Raw genomic sequence first — 18,923 nt, 5'->3', positions numbered from 1 at the left:
TAAAATCGAATCCTTATGTAAATCCAAACAGACATTTTCAGAAATAAGTACTATATACATTATGCAACTTTGTTCAAATTGGACAGTACAAATGAGACAATGAAAATAATACGTATTTTCTTTGGTTATTTAAAAATATATGTTCATACTAATGTTAAGAATAATTGCAGATTTAGCTTTTACAGCAGTTTCAAAACACAGCATTGAATGTTCATAAAAATCCCAGATGAACTGTGTTATTGTTCTTCAACAGTCCACAGCAGTCAGTAACTTGAGGGATACCGTTGTATGAATCACAGTTTCATTTGAGCTGCGGTTGAAGTACATGCAGCAGTTATGGCTGGAGGTGGACGACAGGAAGCAGATGTCTCTGTTGCAGCAGCCTGTGGCTCTGCTGCTGGCAGGAAACAAAACAGTTAGCTGCCTCTGCAGAGAATACATAAACATGAGGTCAAACTGGCGTTTACCTGCAATCACCCCAGAAACACAGCTGCCAGCACTTACCAGCTTTAAAGATGGCCCACCATGTTCTCCAGATGCTGTATTCTCCCAGACACATCAGCTAGTGAAATCAGTCAAGGAGACTCACTGGCAAACACGTTTAAAGGGACAAGTAAAGGATTAAAGCAAATGAAAAATGCTCATATTGCTCTTTGAAAGGTAAACAGGATCTACTTTTAAATCATATTTCAATAACAATCTCAGCCATGTAGTAAAAAAAAAAAAACCTGTAGGCTACAATAAATGTGCGGCAGAGACTATTTATAATAAAGTGTCTTCCATCTGAAACAACAGAAAGGATATGCTTGGCTGTGAGCCGCTGGATGGCTGCCTGCGTCTGCTTCTGGAAAGCCAGTCTAGCTTCACATTTACAGGGATCTTCCACCACCTCCACTTTCACCGCTTTGCCAAAAAAAAAAAAAAAAAAAGGAAAATTCACATTAGTATAACAGATCAGGAGATTCCAAAAGGGCTGCTGCTTAAGAACAAACCAAAGGTGAAGCAAATGGAAAATACAAAATAATCTGCATTCTTCATTTGCACCTGTTGGTTGTGACATGAAGCTGCACACAAAGTGAAGAAAGCCTTTGAAGTTTTGCACATTTACATTTCAGTGTTTACAGCAGGAGGGTTATATCTGTCATAGTTATGTTCATTATATTGGAAGTCCTTACGTTTTAGGGAACATGTCTTTTTGTCCGCATTCAAGATATACCCACTCCGACACTTGCAGTAATAGGAGGCGTTGCTGTTGACACAAATGTGTTCACACTCATGTCCCATGGCACAGGGGTCCAGACCTGGAATAAACCGGGATGGAGCTGTCAACGTGGCAGCATGGAACAGTTGCATGTGCTTGCATACACGACACGATAGCGAGGTAGCTAGTCTACAGTCTGCAGAGCTACAGAACCACATCTCAGCCAAAGCCCTTTGTGCATCAGAGACGTAGGTGAGTTAAGAGAACACTGCAGTTACAGTTACAGACCGTGGACACATGATTTTACAAATGAGCCACAACAACAAGATCAGACATGGAAAAATTTACAGCAGAATCTCGTTTGTCCAAATCTTTAAAATAGAACGTTATAATGTAAACTACAGTACACAGTAATGAAAAGTATTAACAAAAATTTGTACTATCAGCATATTGCTTAAACTGACGTAATTAATTAATTAAATTAGATTAATTTAGTTACTATGTTTGGATGTTTTCTGTTCATTGGAGATACTGAGGTTCTATTGTAAAAATCTAAATCATTCACATCGAAAAACAAATAAGGTCAAAGCAGCGAATTTTTGATTTCAAAACTAATCACAATCACAATTTTTGGCTTTTTAAGACAGAATCTGAAAGTTTAGGAAATCATGGTCCCAAGACTTTACATGGGTTTCATTTTGCAGCTATAAGCAGGTTCTAGTAATAACATCTGCAGTCCATGTGGGGGTGGAGAGCATCTGCTATTCTCAAAGTTTATTATTCACCAATAGCAAGAAAATGATCCACAAACTGAAACAATCCCCCCTGAAGACTGTACAGTAGGCGCCCCTTGTAGGGGACCTAGAACTGAGGTTAATGGTGGGAAAAGGTCTTGCAGGCCCCTGGTTGTCCTACCGCACAGTGTCTCCCTGAACTTGGAGGTGAGCTTCTCGATAACACCATATGTCTCCACGTAGAAGACGTGGTCGTCCAGAGGGATGCTGGCCATTAACTTCAGGGAGCGCATATCTGCCCTGTCCACCCCAACGGCGTAGATCTCGATGCCAGCGGCCCGGGCTGTTGCGGACACTTCTTCCACCTGGTCTTGAGGTCTCCCATCGGTCACAATGATGGCCACCTTGGAGATCTTCCTGGAGCGGGGTCGGGCCCCAGACTGCTCAGTGAAGGCTTCGTTGACTGCAGTTTTGATGGCGAGACCAGTCATGGTGCCGGCTGCCAAGGGCTCGATGCGGGAGATGGCTTTCTTCATGTCAGGTTTGTTGAAGTGGTCTTTGAGGAAAAACTCTATTTTGACCGTGCTGGCGTAGTTGACCACGGCCACTCTGGTGGCCTCCGAGCCCACATCCAGAGTGTCCACCATGTCGGCCAGGAAGATCTTGACCTTCTCAAACTCGCCAGGACGCACGCTGCGAGAACTGTCAATGATGAAGACCAGGTCCAGGGGACGGCTCCTGCACTGAGAGTCTGTCTCTGGTGATCAACCAAACCATGGCAGGATTAAGTCCATTTAACAACATGAAAGCTTTAGGTTAAACTTTCACAATGAGAAATACACAGCAAATTAAAACAGACAACTTGGATGCACAAAAGACATTTCTGAGGAAACACAAGGTCATTTTTGTGCATCAGTGCAGAGGTAAGATAGGAGTGAAATGATAAAGCATGCCATCGGGCATATTTTGCATCATTTCAGTGTTTCTACAGTCCATTGGGGACTTCTCGTTGATCTTATCCTTTCATGTCATCTCTCTGAATGAAAAGGATGCTCAATGATCACACCTAAAGACAGAGACAGTGTTAGGAACCCTGCCTGGCCAATCACTTACACAAATAATTCACTAAACAGCACATCCGTGGTTTCCCTCTGCCTTTACAAAGAAAAATATTATGTTTAAAAATGTTATAACTCCTAACATATTTAGGCAACATTTAGCCTGATTATCAGTTATTCCCATTTTATCCACTGCTAAAATATGCCACCGTCAAAAAAATGTCATTGCAATTTTTTAAAATTGGTGACACTTTCTTCAAAGCAATAGATAAACATTTTAGGAAATAGGTGCATTTGCTCTCTTTGCCAAGAAGAGAGAACATTTTAGCCCATGCCTGCAGAAAATGTGGAGCTATACCTAACAAATATTTAGCATGATGGTTTTGGTTTTTTTTTTGTTTGTTTGTTTTTTTTTTTTAGGCCTTTTACGCCTCCTGTCATCAAAAAAACTCTTACCTCGTTTTATCAGAACTAAAACATCTGACCTTCAAAGCATTGGGGAGCATTGTTTTATGCTGGGAAGTAAAACCTGACTGGTAATATTCTACCTGTCTCCACAGGACTGACGGTGGTGATGGGGCCACTTTGGTTACTGACCGGTAGCATCACACGAGCGGTGGTCTGAACTGGAGGCTCCAAGGTCACCACCAGCGGCATCACGGTTGTCTGCAGTGCTGCTGGAGTTGCTGGGAGGGTTGGCGGCAGAGTTGGCTCTGGTGGAGTTGGGAGGATGGTAGGAAGTTGCCCCACAGGTGCTGTTGGTACTGTGGGGTCTGACTTTGTTGGGCAGGGACCTTTGAATTTGTAGGGAATTGGGCCACTGACCCTTTGATGTGGATGGTAAGACACTGGTGGAGATTGACCTTTGTATATGTGGTGTGTGTGTGGTGCCACGTGCCCCGTGAACCCGTGGTGATGGGGCAGCATGGGGACTGAGGGTCTGTGGTAAGTCACCGGTGGAGATAGAGGAATAGGTCGATACACTACCGGTGGAGAGATCCTGGGTGGCTGGTAGTGGTAGTGATACCCCCCTCTATATGTGTAGTCACTTCTGTGAACTACAGGGCCACCAGAAAGGAGAAGTGATAGAGAGAATTAGTAGGCTGAAAGGCAGCAAACAGGAAAGCTGTGTAAGATGACTGTGTACAAAGTTATTGTGAAACATAACAATGACTTTTGCTTCCTCGGGAGCACAGACAGGTGATTAGTTAAAGCATGAGTGTACATTCAGCCACCTGGTTGGTTTCAGTTGGACTGTTTAATGAAACCTCCAGCCAGGAATTTAGATTCCATGCATGTTGTGCTTGAGAAAGTATAAAATGTTCTTGTTATGCTGTTGGTTAAACAACTGAAAGATGAAATACGTCATCTTACTAAGCTTGAATATTAAAACCAGTCGTAAAAGTAGCTTTTTAAACATGTAATCAGCACATTAAATTATTTATTACTATTTGCTTTATCTTTTTTGGGAAACAGATATAATAATAAACAATTGATCACAAGAGACTTCAACAAGTATAAAATGGCTCCAAAGCAGTGATGAAATATATGAAAGTGCATTTACTCAGTTTGAATTATTCTAAATAAAAGCAGGTTGAAGTGAGCAGCACCTCTACGTTGCATTAACATGCTGCTTACACTGGCTGTAAACGTATCATACATTGTTATGTGGGCTAAAATAATACACATTAGTGACATCTTTCTGCATTATTTACTTTTTGACTTTCAACACTTGAGTAAATGTACTTGGTTACATTTCAGCCCCGATGTTTTGTTACTGTAATATTGTTAACTTCACCCAACCTTTCCCGCCAGTCCCAGAAAGGTGAAACTGTCTTTCAGGAAGAGAAAAAGTATTTTAGAGGCTTCAGTAAAACTTACTTGATGGGTTCAGGGTCCTCACTGGTGGTCTGCCATTATTCCTGGTTTGAGCATAACTTTGAGCAGCTATCAGCTGAGGATCTCTGACACCTGGGTGATATGTACCAAAAACTTCGGATAGCAGCAGGAACACAGTGCAACACAGGAGGCTCCAGGGCAGAGACGTCATCATATCTGCACTCAGAGTCCTGCAGGGCTTTGGACTGTCCTGTGTCTGCTCTGCTCCGTCTCTGAGGGTCCTGCTAAGCTCAGCAGGGGTCTGCCCATAAGAGGAGCTCTCATTGTGATACGTCGAACTGTCTACCCAATCCAAAGCTGGGAGAAGGCCTGCGGGCTATACATTGAAATAATCTGTCCTAATCAGCACAGACTGGGGAACATTTTACCCTCAGGCATTAATGTTTTAACCCCCCTTTTTCCTCTTGCCTCCATTCTTTCCGAAAAGCTGATTTCCTGCAAGCTGTGGATGAGAAAAAAGTGGATGTAACGTGATTATGTAATAATGTTTCATATAATACAATTTTTTCCAGAGAGGAAGGTGTTACAGTTGTTGAAAGCATTTTCCAGGTTTGGTGGAAATTTTACAAAACTAGCATTCCTGCTGCTTTTGAGCTCATAATTCTTTGTCTACAACACGACACATACAGACAACGCTTTGCTATTAATCTCTTTATTGAATTTACTTCAGCATATCTGGCATGAACAAAAGAGTAAACTGGAAATGAAATGTTTATGGAAATCAATGTATCTCCACTATGATTAAAATCATATTACCTGTAAAGTAATGAGGTGAGGGGTGTTCATAAGCATGCAACTACTAATGTTCACAAGACTAGCGGTTTACTGCAGATGTCAGGTGAGAAAGAAGCAGAGGCAACAATCCAACACCAGTTCCCTCTGCTGTTTCTCCCTCTCTCTCTTTCAGACTCGGCTAGAAAACTAATAATTAGCCTTGTTAACACATAAGGACAGCAGAGTGATGAAAATGTGGAGGTGTGCATGAACTGAAACACAGCAAAGCTAAATAAATAACAGACAAAAAATAGCTACATACTCCCTTCAAGACTGAGACTGAATAGTCCAGATATTAATAACAAGGGGAAAAGAAACACAATGCAACAATAAGAGCTGTAACAACGGGATTGTCATAATAGTTTTTTACATTTCATATATCAATCTATATATAGGATGGTGCTGGATTGATGAAAGCATTTAAGCTATTTAATTTTTAAATGTATCCCTTTTACTAAGACATAAAAAAGGCCAGAGGGGAAATGGGCTGGTAGCTTCCATTGCTTTTCAACCATTACATTCATTCATTTATTTCACACAGACATTGACTTTTCCTTCATTCTCCTCACACACCTCTATAGACACTCTATAGAAATACAATGGGCCGGCTAAGGTGAACAAAGTGTCTTTATACACAGAAAGTCAGTGGAGAGGATAAGGGCGTAATGGTGTTCAGAAAGGTTTAGTGAGGGAATGTAGGAATGTAAATGATGAGTGTGTGTGCACGTGTGTGTATGTGTTTTGACAAACAACTGGTGCTGGTGCTTAAGCAGGCATGTAAGGAGGAGGAGGTTCTTTCTCTGGCATCTTCATTGCCATCTCATAAGTGGGCAGGATGTACTAGACAAGAAGAAGAAGAAGAAAAAAAAAACATTATGAGGAATCAGGGTGCTGACAGGCCTGTTAGCACATCAATATACATTTTTGCTTCACTGTAGGGCTAGATGTCAATAAAAAAAAATAACAGCGATAAAATGAAGAAAGTTAATTCAAAAGCAGAAAAATGACCCTATTAGGGTACAGCAATAGTCTAATATAGGTGAAATAAGAAAGGTCCAAACTAGGAAGCAAGTCCTACTTCATTGAGTATGATTCAACTGCGTATTTTTACTGACTACCTTATTGTGAGGACAGTATGCCACCTGCTGGCTTCACTTTAGTTTTACATGTTGCTGCAGTGGAGCCAAGGATGTTTTCATACATTGTAAACATGTAATAAAAATCCTAATCGTCAATCAGAGGTGGGTACAGGTAGCTAACATACCTGGGGAGGGGTTTCAAAGGCAGGGTAGATGGCAATCTCTGGCATGTTTCTGTTGTTAATATACTTGTAGCAATTCCACACACAGTTGATCAGGTAAGCCTGCAAAGGAGAGATCCAATTGTATTTGGAAGTTTGGTAAAGGTTGAATCTCTAAATTTGCTGAACCATAATATTTTGTGTTTCCATTTCTAAAGTTAATAAACAAGACCTGAAACAATTATCATGAGGAATATAAATGGAATGACTGTTGAGACTAATAAACTAAGTTCAACAGTAAATAATCAGTAGTTTCACCTTGAGGATGATGAGGAAGGCAAAAAAGACCAACACAAAGAGGAGGAGGCAGCTGGAGTCCAAAGAGAGGAGGTTATCCTTGTATGGAAAGTCCGGCTGTGGGGAAAAAGAACAATGCCGGAGGGGTATCAATTAAACCTCTTTATACTCTTCAACTCACATCACCAACTCTGACACTGAATTAATAAACAGATAACCTAATGATCTCCGGGGGGACTTGGGGCTGTGGTTTGTTGCTGACTGGATTAGTTTGAGCGACTTGACAAAAGCATATCCACCAGCTTGTCTGCTGTCCTAAATGGTCTCCTCAGTTTCAGGAATAATAACAGGAGGTGTTTGTAGCAGGGAATAATTTATGAACACGTAGATATAGCAAGTGGCTATAAAGGTGTATTTATACATATGCAGAGTGCTGTCAGGTTGGCTAACATGGGAAACATGCTATGACTGAGTTAGTGTTTGTGTGTATTGGGACTGACCAGCTGGTCCAAGTAGTCCTTGATCCTGGGTAGGTAGGTGAGAGAACTGATGGCCACCAGGCAGCTCAGAGCAAAGTCAAATAGCTGGTAGCAGAAAAACGGGATGAGCCATCCGTCGCGATGCTGAAATCAGAGACACAAACTCAGAAACAGGTGGAGGGGGACATCTATCTCATCTGATTTAAGATGAAAAGAACCATGTTGCATTTTTTCAACCTTATCTCCAAACACCTGTCTTAAGTTTTATAAAGTACCACGTGGAATTCTGCCAAGAAGACTCTGGTAATCTAAATAATCACAAATGACTGTGTTTGGTGTAGTGCAGTTTTGTAGGTAATTTGTTGAAGTTGTTGTCATAAATGCAGTTGGTTTAAGGCGGTGACTGCACTTTTATACCACCTGAAATATAACAAACAGGTAGAGAGGTTGAAAAACTGCAGAGAGGTCATTTCACTTCCAAAGAAACTACAGGTGTTCTGGGTAATTTCTCTACCAAAAGCACAGTGTAATCTATCATTGACAAAAACTATTTAGCTCTCCATCTCTAGATTGTGCAGCAAAGTAGTGATTATTTTTTGGTCATTTGGAATCATGGTTTAAGGGGGATTTCCTCAGGACACTACACCAACAGTGGCTCTGCACCACCATGCTTTATTGAAAAGGTAATCTGCTACATTATTTTTGGGAACATGTAGTTGCAGAACTGAAGCATAAATAACCGGCATGCAAAGTGTACAAAGCCGGCAGATGTGCAACATAATTTAACTTTGCAGTAATCCAAACTAGTTTCTTAATGCAGGTCCACGTCAAAAGGCTACCAAACCTTTAATTCTTGATGCTATCAGGCAGGCCTGTGAGGTAAAGATGAAAGGCAGTGAGAACAAGACAAAGTGTGCTCCACCCTCTCTGCTGAAAGATTCCACATTCGGCTAAAATGCATTGTAGTTGGAAAAAAAGTGGTTTGGTTTTTTTTTGGCACTTCCTGTTACTTAACAGTGGAGCTATTATTATACAACTTGAAAGCAAGGCTCTGCTATGCAGCATATTTTGGGATTACAGTTTAGCATAATAAACCATGACAGCTCTGAAATGAAGTGCAAGCTTTCAGAAGTTGTTTAGAAAAGCCACATCTATGGTGCACACTTACAGTAATGGCTCCGTACACCATCATGGCACTGATAGTGAGCATCAGCAGAGAGATGGCAAATCCAACACAGGCATTCTCTGTAAAAAAACAAAAAAAAAAACAACAGCATATACAATGAACATGCGCACACATGACAGTATTTTTATTTCATTTCAACTTTAGCATTGGATGCCATTCAAAGGCATAGTGAGTGAACGAATGGATTTTTGTCTGCGTTTTGCTGTGATCTGCATACAGTGTATGTCAACATCCTCCAGGACTGATCTCTTTCAGTCAGCTCTGATTTTAAGGCCAACTGGGAGCATAAAGCCTCTCCCTCGCAGCTGCAATGAAACTCAGTCTGAGATAATTAAAAGGCCTGCCTTTCATATCCTCTTTCCCTCCACCGCACAGTCTCTCACTTCTTCAAACTGTTCTCCTTATTGCTCTGAGCTGATGTTGCCTGTGAGAACCACTGCAGCAATGCAGTGCATACATAATTCTCTAGTTTTGTAGCTCAAGTGGAACATTGTAAACATGAATGAAAGAAACTGTGGGAATTCAAACTGTGCTATCCATCATATTTTAAATATGAAAAACATAAACTTCAGTCTTTATTAATAATTGCTCCTAAAAAAAATTCCAGTGCTGAAAAACTGTCTGAATTTCAATCTACTTTTTCAAACAACTTTGGGGGTTGAAGCTACAGATTCATTTGATCATCAGCTTTTCAATCAATTATTTTCTGAATGCACAGAAAACATTCTCAAAAAGTGATGTTTTCAGGTCACCCACTAATAGTCAGGAGTAATGACAACCGAACCAACCAGCTCAATACTAACTTTGTCTCTAGAGCCTGCTTTGGGGAAGGTCAAACCAACATGACTGTTTCTCCTATTATCCTGCTGAGTCACCGTTTCAGAAAAATGAAGACGCCTTAACCAAGCCAACCTAAAAAAATAACCCGCAGCTCAAAAGAAAGGAATGCTCATTGTCCTGCCAGCTCTGGCAAATACAAAGACCTAGGATGAATTTAAATTATTGAACAAATACAAAGGAAGGGGACCAGTGGTACCACACCAATAACAATATTTTCAGACAGCAAGTAAACACCACAGCAGTGTCCTGTTGTCCTCACAAGTACTTCTGTTTGGACGTCAACGGAAAGTAGTTGAGCTTTCAGTGGAAAGAGCTACTGGGTTAATGAAGGGCCCTGTCAAGAAAAACCAGCTGCACACTGAAAATTCAGACAGACAGATCAACAGACAAACTTTATTAATCCTGTTGGGCGGTTCCCTCCAGAAACTTCAAATACCAGCAGCAAGAAAAAAAAAATCAAACCAAAAAAACAAAAACAAAAAAATCCAAAATACAATCTAATTAAAATAACCAAGCAAGAATAAATAAGCCGAGAGCTGTAAACAGCCACAGTGCAAATATAGCAGTATATCCCGCATACAAATTAGGAAATGACGAAAATATCAGTTCATTGGGTAAATCATCATCATCATCATCATCATAAAGAGGCTAACCATAACAGAATGAGCTTTGTTTCATTACATGTGTCGATGTCTTATGTACTGTTGTGTTCAATGAAAAATTCAAAACCTCAAGACATTCAGTTTACAATGACACAAAACATAGAAAACCAAAACAACCCTCACAACAGCACAACATTTTTGCAATTGACTACAAGAATACGTCATTAATGCTTTAATGTTTATCAGTTGCAGGTTAAATTTCTATTGGTTGACCTACTGTTGTAGCTCAAGTATAAATATGATAAATTGATTAAACTAGTTTTTAAAATGTGGTTTCTTAGCCTTGAAAATATTTTTTTAAGATTTCAGAACTTACCAGACATCCTGTTGGAGGCGAAATAATGATCGATGACTTCATATTGCAAATCGATGGTGGGTACGTTCTCTGGGTGGGTCACAGCTACAGTCAGCAGGATGCCCATCAACAGGTTAACTACCTGAGGGGAGATAAGTGGGAGACAGCTTTTTATTTATCTATTTTTTAAGAACCCCAGCAGCAGTTTCTCCTGTCTAAAAATCATGATTGAACACTCAGACTCAGATAATCCCAAGAGGGGCTTTGCATTTTACTCAGTTCATAAACACAATTTACCCAAAACAAACAGACATGCAGGTATATGTTATATGTTAAAAGCACAACTAAAACAAAAACAACAGTTTAAGTAACACATCCTTGCACTTCTCATCGTGAATGGATCATTTTAAATCTGTGAGACATTTAGCCTTGAGGGCAAGCATTTGTTTTAGTTTGAGAGGCTGGTGATCTAGTGCAACATTCAATGTCATGGTCATACATAACATAAAACACATTACGTTGAAAAAAATAATAATACAGAATTCACAGTCAAATACAGAAAGTTTGATGATGGTTCCCTCTCATGATGTCAAATGAAAAGTGGAATAAATATTACCAAAAATCTAAGAAAAAAGTTAAAATAAAAGCATCAAGGCTGATCAACTGATGACATAAAAAAGTGTTTTCGCTGAACTGAGCCTTTATTAAAGACCACTTTACACAGCAAATCTGAGCTGGGATTAAAGAGAAACGATCACTAAATTACTATTTGTCCATGAAACTGGACGGCAATGTGCACCAAGTGACCAGTATTTCTAATATTCAGCAGATATCTTCATGATGTTGTGTCAGATTTGACTAACAATTGTCAACATTTGTTGTGAAAACGTCGGTGTGTTGTATTTTCCAGTGAAATTGCAGCAGACACATTTGTCATGTGATGTGAAGCAAACAGAGGTGGATTAAATCCGGATGTAAATACACCGATACAGATGGGATTTTAAAGCAGAAGATCTAATAAGCATGGATATAATTTAAATGATCTAAATTAAGCTGTAATGGGACTCTTTATCTCCAAAGTTCTGTTCTTCTGTTATGATTTGACAACCTTCAAGTTAGCAAGTCAGCCCGGGGGCGGCTAGCAGCTTTGCTATCCAAGCTAAATGTCTTATTTTGTTCACATTTTCAGAGAGATCTGGTCCAAGAACGGATGTATGGCGGCTGTCTATCATAATTTTTAACCCATTTTTACAATGTTGCCAGAATATAACCAGAAGCGTTTATCCAAACCAGGAAATATAGCACGTCGATGCTAATGCTAGCGTCCCGTGACCGTTGAGTCGACACGTTAACACTGTTATTATGCAGACCAACGAAAGAGGATCACGTCGGAGGTTCCATTAATAATCACACTACGTGTTTAAAAAGCTGTTGATTGTGCCTAAATTGTATTCACTGATTCACTTCCTACTTTGACGAAGTTAGAGTAACTGAGTTTGGTAATGCCAGCGTCCGTTAGCATGCTAACCGCTATCAACCATTTTACGCACCATGTACCAGGTCCCCAGGATGATGGTACCCGTCCGGACATGGCAGCATCCGCAGCACCGGGTGGTGTACAGTCTGTCTCGGCTCGGCTTGAAGTAATGCATGTCCTGTACGAGCGTAGGGAGAAACATCGGGAGTTGTTGGCCGTGAAAGACGAAGCGAAGCCCCTCAGCATCAACAGAGAGCTGACGATCGCGGAGGAACGCCCACCCCTTCCCCGACGACGAGCCGGGCGACGCCGCCGATGAAAACAAACGCTCTGACAGGGAGGAAGAGGCGGGACCGGGTCTGACTGACCGAAGAAGGAAGCCCAGATCGGGACTGACTTACCGGAGGAGACCCCAGGAAGAAGGCCTAGGACAGGACTAACCCAGGACAGGACTAATCCAGGACAGGACTAATCCAGGACAGGACTAATCCAGGACAGGTCTAATCCAGGACAGGACTAACCCAGGACAGGACTAATCCAGGACAGGACTAAGTCAGGACAGGACTAACCCAGGACAGGACTAAACCAGGACAGGACTAACCCAGGACAGGACTAAGTCAGGACAGGACTAACCCAGGACAGGACTAATCCAGGACAGGACTAAGTCAGGACTAACCCAGGACATGTCTAACCCAGGACAGGTCTAACCCAGACCAGGACTAACCCAGGACAGGTCTAATCCAGGACAGGACTAAATCAGGACAGGTCTAACCCAGGACAGGACTAACCCAGGACAGGTCTAACCCAGGACAGGACTAAATCAGGACAGGTCTAACCCAGGACAGGACTAAACCAGGACAGGTCTAAGCCAGGACAGGTCTAACCCAGGACAGGACTAAACCAGGACAGGTCTAACCCAGGACAGGACTAAACCAGGACAGGTCTAACCCAGGACAGGTCTAAACCAGGACAGGACTAATCCAGACCGGGACTAATACCACCATCACTGCTACAGCACATTAGAACAGATTATATGTCATTTATTTTTTCTATAAAAAATAGAACCTCCTGGGGTCAGGGCTACCTAATACCATTATTTACTATAGAAATACTATCCATACAGTTTCACATACCCCCTTTTCAATATCTCATGTTTGTTCATTTATTAAATATTGCACAATACAAAAACAGTACAAATTACTTTACAGTACATCCATCACATAAACAGCTTAATGTGTTGTATGAAAGCAGCTGATGATCATTGCCTAATCATTTTAACCTGAGATTAATGTGCAATCTTAAAAAAAAAAATCATTTCCCGAAGTTCTTACTTATTTAGCAAACAGAAATATTTATCGCTAAACAGACGGGTCAAATACTTTAGATACAATCAGACCTGTAGTGAAGATTTCTACCACAATATAAATAAGCCTACGAATGACAACAAGGCCAATTTTTACATTTCTTTTTTTTTTTTTTTTTTTTTACAGCAGCTGTATTGGTGTTGCATATAAATTTAATGGTGGTTCTTTTCAAAGCCACAACACAGTGAAAGTGAATCAACATGTAGAAAAGTCAGGACCCTAAAACTTAAGCTACATGGAGTTTTTAAATCGGTAGTAGTATCATTATTTACATTTGTGGTCCTTCCATTTCAACATGTTTTCTGAGGTGAGTAACAATGGAGTGTATTCTGTGCACGCCTTCAATGTCCTCAGATGAGCTTGACTCATGCAAAGTATTTTAAAAACGCCCCTGGGGCTTTCAGTACAAGCTTCAGGACATGTACACACACAGTTGAGTTAAATTTCTTTCAAATAAAGTGCTACAAAAAAGTATGCTGATGGACAAATTTCAAATAAAATATTATTTAACGGTCATTGGTTGAATCACAGGATCACAATCGGGCTTTTGAGGACATTGTCTTGGTGCTCTCAGAGGTACACATCTTGCCTGGTGATGTGAAACAGTTTTAAAGCTTAATATAAACATATACAAGAGGAAAGTCAACAAATTAAGACAATTCTTATTGCATCGTATCAATAAATAAATTATATATAAACAATTTATACATAGGCAATAAGGTAATGGATTCAACTTTGGTGAGACAGGTTTTGTTAAAGTTAAATGACTTGTTCCGTGTGGGCCTGCCGGCCCAGAATGTACCCTCCAAAATCTTTGTTGTGCCATTTGTAGATTAGTATCGCTGCTAATATTACAGCCAGTACACCTCCTGTTACTCCTCCTGCAATCACAGCTGTAAAGATAATTTTCGGAGTTAGAATAAAAATTCAGAATACAACTTTGTTCATGCCACTGTAACAAAATACCTGTAATAGCTTCTTTGGTCTCCAAGGAGGTCTTGCTGTTTGCCAAAATGATATATCCATTATCCTCTAAGGGCCAGAGTGTACTGTCAAACATCTGGTCTTCGTTGCCGCGCCGATCCACATTGTCTGTAATTTCATCTGGTGAGAGCGCAAACAGGAAAAGTGAATCACACGACGAGTCGGTTTTGAAATAAAGATAAGGTGTATAATATTTATGTGTAAAGAGCACAATGACAAATGCTTTGTAAATCAACAGTTCCACAGTATTTCAACATAATATGTATTACCTTGTTCTGGCCAGTCCCCTGAACCAGAGCCTGAGCTGTCTAGGCCAGATCCTGATCCATCAAAGTCTTGATCTGATCCTGATCCATCAGGAAGGCCAGGAAACTGTTATCATGAAGAAAATGCATTAATATGTATAAAATCAGCATTGTTTCCTGCTCTATTGTTCGATATGTGAAAGTGCAGGAAACTCATGAAGGTACTCGCCTTGAGAGCGTAATAAAGTAAGGAATCATGTCCGAGATACAAAGTCCCTTTGAAAGAACACAATTATAAAAGCACACTATGGCTGACAAACCCACGATGACGCAAATAGTCCTGGTTTTATCGCATGGCTAGAATAGCTCAGATGAAGTGATAATGAGATGACACCCATTAGTAAGGCGGTAAACAGTGCACAGAATTTCTTATTAACACTTTAGACTCACAACTTTTCAAACAGCAGAAAGAACAATAGTCTATATGTGAGGAAATCTCTGACTGTGTTTGAACCAGGAAAAAGTTTGAACAGTGCTATTTCCTTTTGTTTTTCTTTGTTTTCTGTATAACCACAACACAACCCAGCTAGTGTTTCATTTTACTACATAACTGCAGGTGTATTTCATAGCTCTGATGTTTTCTGGATTGTTCAATGATGCATTTTATTATGTGCTTAGCAGCTGCTGCTGTGCGCATTATATGTTATTTACCCACAGACATCTATTATCTTTTATCTAGCAGCAATAAAGATTAAATTGACAGATGCAGAAAACCTTATGTTGATCCTGTTGATCCTGATCCTGGCTTATTTAATGTGCATATTTCCTTATCATCACCATCATTTCTTTATTGATTGATAAATACAGCATATATATTAATGCACAAATATTATGTAAAATATGAAAGCAGAATTTTAATTGGCAGTATATTTTTTATATATAAATTATATAAAGTATATAAATTGCAATTTCCCAGTCTGGGATAAATAAAGTATCTATCTATTTTACATCGTGGTGTCACCAATAGGGCATTTTTCATATAAATAATTGATCTTCAAATTATTACAAAAAAAAGGCTATTAAAATAAAAATGCTATTAGTTTTCTGCAAATTGTAAATCATTTCTTCTAAAAGGACTACAACGTGTAAAATCCACAGAATAGGAAGTGGTCCAATCTCTGCTGAACTGATTTAAGCATCTGAGTCATCAGGTAAGAAGTCCTGGGTTTCATCTTTTTAGCTCTTGGCATGCAGAAACGTCACAAAGACACCAACAGGTTTCAAATGAGGCCACCTTTAATTGATCCCCAATTTTAATAGAAATCAACAATTACTGAGCAAATTCGACGTCTGCGTATCACGTACAAGTAACTGCACTTTAAATTAACAAAAGTTTTTTATTTCAAATATAACTAAATCCCGACAATCGCACCTTGATGTGTCGAACCCAGATCTGACAGAGGAAGTGAAGCCGGTGAGCGCCGAGTCTGACCCGAACATTTCATTTAAAAAGTGTCTGACCTACCGCCATGTGGACCGGGTCTGCCAGACACAGGGTTAGAAATAAAAAGGTCGCCAGAGATGCCGTCATGTTTCAGGTGGGCTGAAGGACGCTTTGCTCCCTTCACTCTTCTTCAGGTGCGAACCTCGAACCCCGCAGAAACCCCGCCCACCGACACACCTCCTTCGGGACGGACAGGTGACTGTTTCCCGGGAGAGGTGGGCGGAGTCACCCATCTCTTTCTACACTTGCAGACATGTTGTTGTTGAGGTCCGATAAAATCCACACACTAACATGGAGTGTTAGTTTTTTTTGAAGCAAAAGTGTATTTTAAAGCAGGGGACCAAGGGACGAAACAAATAAACTGTTTCACTTCCATATGTTCACTTACCTTTAAAAAACAAACATGTATCAAGAAAAAAATAATAAAAAGAATAGTTTAGTCCATAACAGATATAATCTAAACAATTATTAGGTCACACTTAGCGATTTCACGTATTACTAGCATCAGGCCCAACAAATAAATGAACAATAGCAACTGCAAAATTATGTAATTATTGAATGTTGAATTCAAAGGTTAACTTTGGCAAAATGCTGATTAGGGGCAAGTAGAAAATGATATTTAGCTGAACACAGTATTCAATGTATCCAGTTTGATAATTAACATTTAATCATTGTTTACTTTGCTCACACCATAAATAAGAGACACTTGATTGCATGTTAAAAAATTTTAACCTGAAATCGAACATAAGGAAAAACCACAACAGTGTGGGTCAAATGTTAGAAGTACAGTTTAATCATACATAGTCACAATTCTGCTTCCAAAAATGAGTTTGTTTTCTTCATCTAACATCTGGAAATGTACATAAGGCCACCTGAAAATGTACATGAATTTGACAGTGTGACAAAACTCATATGTTCATATTTATATAATTGACAATATTTTACATTGCTTTTGCTTACAAGGTAGTAGCTGTTCCAAAATACAGCACTCTTCTGTACAAAAATAATTCTTGTCATATCCCGTGAAGTTTCCATGGTAGCAGAGAGGACTAAATGCAGCCTCAGTTTTAGTACAGAGTGTATTTTTGTTCCTTTTTAAACTGTCACACATCAGAAAGACTATCAACAATGGATGTTACAGCTCCAGTACAAATAGAGGCTGGCCTTTCCCATAACAGATTAAAAACAAAAACCATGCCAGATTGTGAAGCCATAAATTTAAAAAAAAAAAAAAAAAAAAAAAATTACACTTGATCAAATAAAACTGTATACATTATATTCAGGGGGAAAGGAGTGATGAATATACACACATCAAAATGCACATTTTTGCCTTTTTCCCCCAAATAGTGTAAAAGACATCCCATTTACAGCATAAACGTTTACAAATGTACAACTGTACAGACGAAATAAAAGCATCACTACAAATTTAGAGCAAGGCCTGTCAAACACCACAACTAGACATTTTTTTTTTCAATTAAACTAATACTTTTACACTTATTAACTGCACATATACTACATGTATTCTACAATAATTCATATGAAGCAAAGAAGCCATCACTACGAGCATTACAGGTGAATCGTTTCGCTTTTGATGGCCCCACCAGCCTCCACCAATGCACTTACATACCCAACCAAACTGGGAGGGGGAAAAAACAAAGCAAAAAAACTCTAAAAAACAAAAACAGGAACATTATAAAAAAAAAAAAAAAAAAAAGTTCTTTCAACATCCCTTTCTTTCTCTTTTCCCACTAATTCTAATTCATTTCACCTCAGATACAAAGCTGTGATCAGCTCAGCTTCAAAACATTACCTTTTTTTTTTGACTACACTGACCTTCAGGCGGTGGGGGTCCCATCATTGCTGCAAACCCCCAACCCAAAAGCAACAATTTACTCATACATAAAGATGCTATACATCGCTAAACTACTTCTACACAAGAGATGATTATTCAGTATCAAGATACTGGTTTCTAGGGCAGTGTTCATCTCAAACTACAAGACAGATAGGATGTTACACAAAACATGTAAAGGGGGGGGGGGGGGGGGGGAGGGGGGAGGAGAAAAAAAAAAAAAAAAAAAAAATCATTCCAAGGATTAAAACCTGTCACAGCATGCCAAAGCATAACCCTCTCCCACCCGACTATCCCACACAAAGCTCCCCACTCTGGTCATTTCATGTAAAGATTATTACACACCCGCTGTACAACCAAACCTCATGCTCTGCTTCTATGAGTTAATGGTAGCTTTTCTCTTGCATAAACCCCAAGTGATCACCTGGATGAGGGGAAAAAGTAGGATGGCTTAATTGGGGCTGAGGATGCAGCAAGCTTAAGTTTGTCAGGCTGTAGAATTAAGTACCGAAACGTCAGGCAGACTACAAGCTGCTGGGGTAAACACATGCCCCGTCACTTAGCCAGAAAAAGGAGGTAAGAAAAAGCCACCGCTACTGGAAAACACCACTCTAGACTAAAGCACCAATCCCCAAAGCCAAGCACGCAAACTGGTCTAAGAAGACCTCTGAGTGACTGTGGCACATGACACATAGTACTCACCTGTGGACGGAGTCTAGATCCATCCATACTATGTAGTGCTATTTGAAAACTAATCCATCAGCTGCTTTGGCATGGGAAAACACTTTTGCTGTGCATGGGATAATATACAAATATAATAATCAATTGCCTAGAC

At 39.8% G+C, this 18,923-nt stretch overlaps 2 protein-coding genes across 2 annotated transcripts; both read right to left on the bottom strand.

Annotated features, from left to right (window-relative positions):
* On the bottom strand, positions 1-5,091 carry matn3a (matrilin 3a). The gene is made up of 6 exons (XM_029496674.1): positions 4,875-5,091; positions 2,117-2,692; positions 1,176-1,301; positions 805-903; positions 505-565; positions 1-426 (listed from the first exon to the last, which is right to left on the bottom strand). The coding sequence occupies exons 1-5, from the start codon at positions 5,044-5,046 to the stop codon at positions 510-512; spliced, it is 1,029 nt and encodes a 342-aa protein (XP_029352534.1). The 5' UTR covers positions 5,047-5,091; the 3' UTR covers positions 1-426; positions 505-509.
* Positions 5,092-5,534: 443 nt separating this feature from the next.
* laptm4a (lysosomal protein transmembrane 4 alpha) lies at positions 5,535-12,445 on the bottom strand. Its single transcript, XM_029497141.1, has 7 exons — positions 12,216-12,445; positions 10,687-10,807; positions 8,851-8,927; positions 7,704-7,826; positions 7,225-7,320; positions 6,931-7,029; positions 5,535-6,506 (listed from the first exon to the last, which is right to left on the bottom strand). The coding sequence occupies exons 1-7, from the start codon at positions 12,342-12,344 to the stop codon at positions 6,432-6,434; spliced, it is 720 nt and encodes a 239-aa protein (XP_029353001.1). The 5' UTR covers positions 12,345-12,445; the 3' UTR covers positions 5,535-6,431.
* Positions 12,446-18,923: the final 6,478 nt, after the last annotated feature.

The sequence above is a fragment of the Echeneis naucrates genome, chromosome 24 (assembly GCF_900963305.1).
Source record: "Echeneis naucrates chromosome 24, fEcheNa1.1, whole genome shotgun sequence".
In the NCBI taxonomy this organism is placed as follows: Eukaryota; Metazoa; Chordata; class Actinopteri; order Carangiformes; family Echeneidae; genus Echeneis; species Echeneis naucrates.
This window is presented reverse-complemented; position numbering and strand designations above follow the sequence as displayed.

Bases quoted from the DNA above. Each gene is read 5' to 3' on its own strand.
- matn3a (XM_029496674.1), bottom strand. From the start codon at position 5,046: ATGATGACGTCTCTGCCCTGGAGCCTCCTGTGTTGCACTGTGTTCCTG. The intron at 1,302-2,116 runs GTAGGACAACCA...GGTTTATTCCAG, and splicing joins GTTCAGGGAGACACTGTGCG to GTCTGGACCCCTGTGCCATG. The intron at 904-1,175 runs GTAAGGACTTCC...TTTTTGGCAAAG, and splicing joins AAAGACATGTTCCCTAAAAC to CGGTGAAAGTGGAGGTGGTG.
- laptm4a (XM_029497141.1), bottom strand. From the start codon at position 12,344: ATGTTTCTCCCTACGCTCGTACAGGACATGCATTACTTCAAGCCGAGC. The intron at 7,827-8,850 runs GTAAGTGTGCAC...CTCTGATTTCAG, and splicing joins TGGTGTACGGAGCCATTACT to CATCGCGACGGATGGCTCAT. The intron at 6,507-6,930 runs GTATGTTAGCTA...CTTCTTGTCTAG, and splicing joins CCTTTGAAACCCCTCCCCAG to TACATCCTGCCCACTTATGA.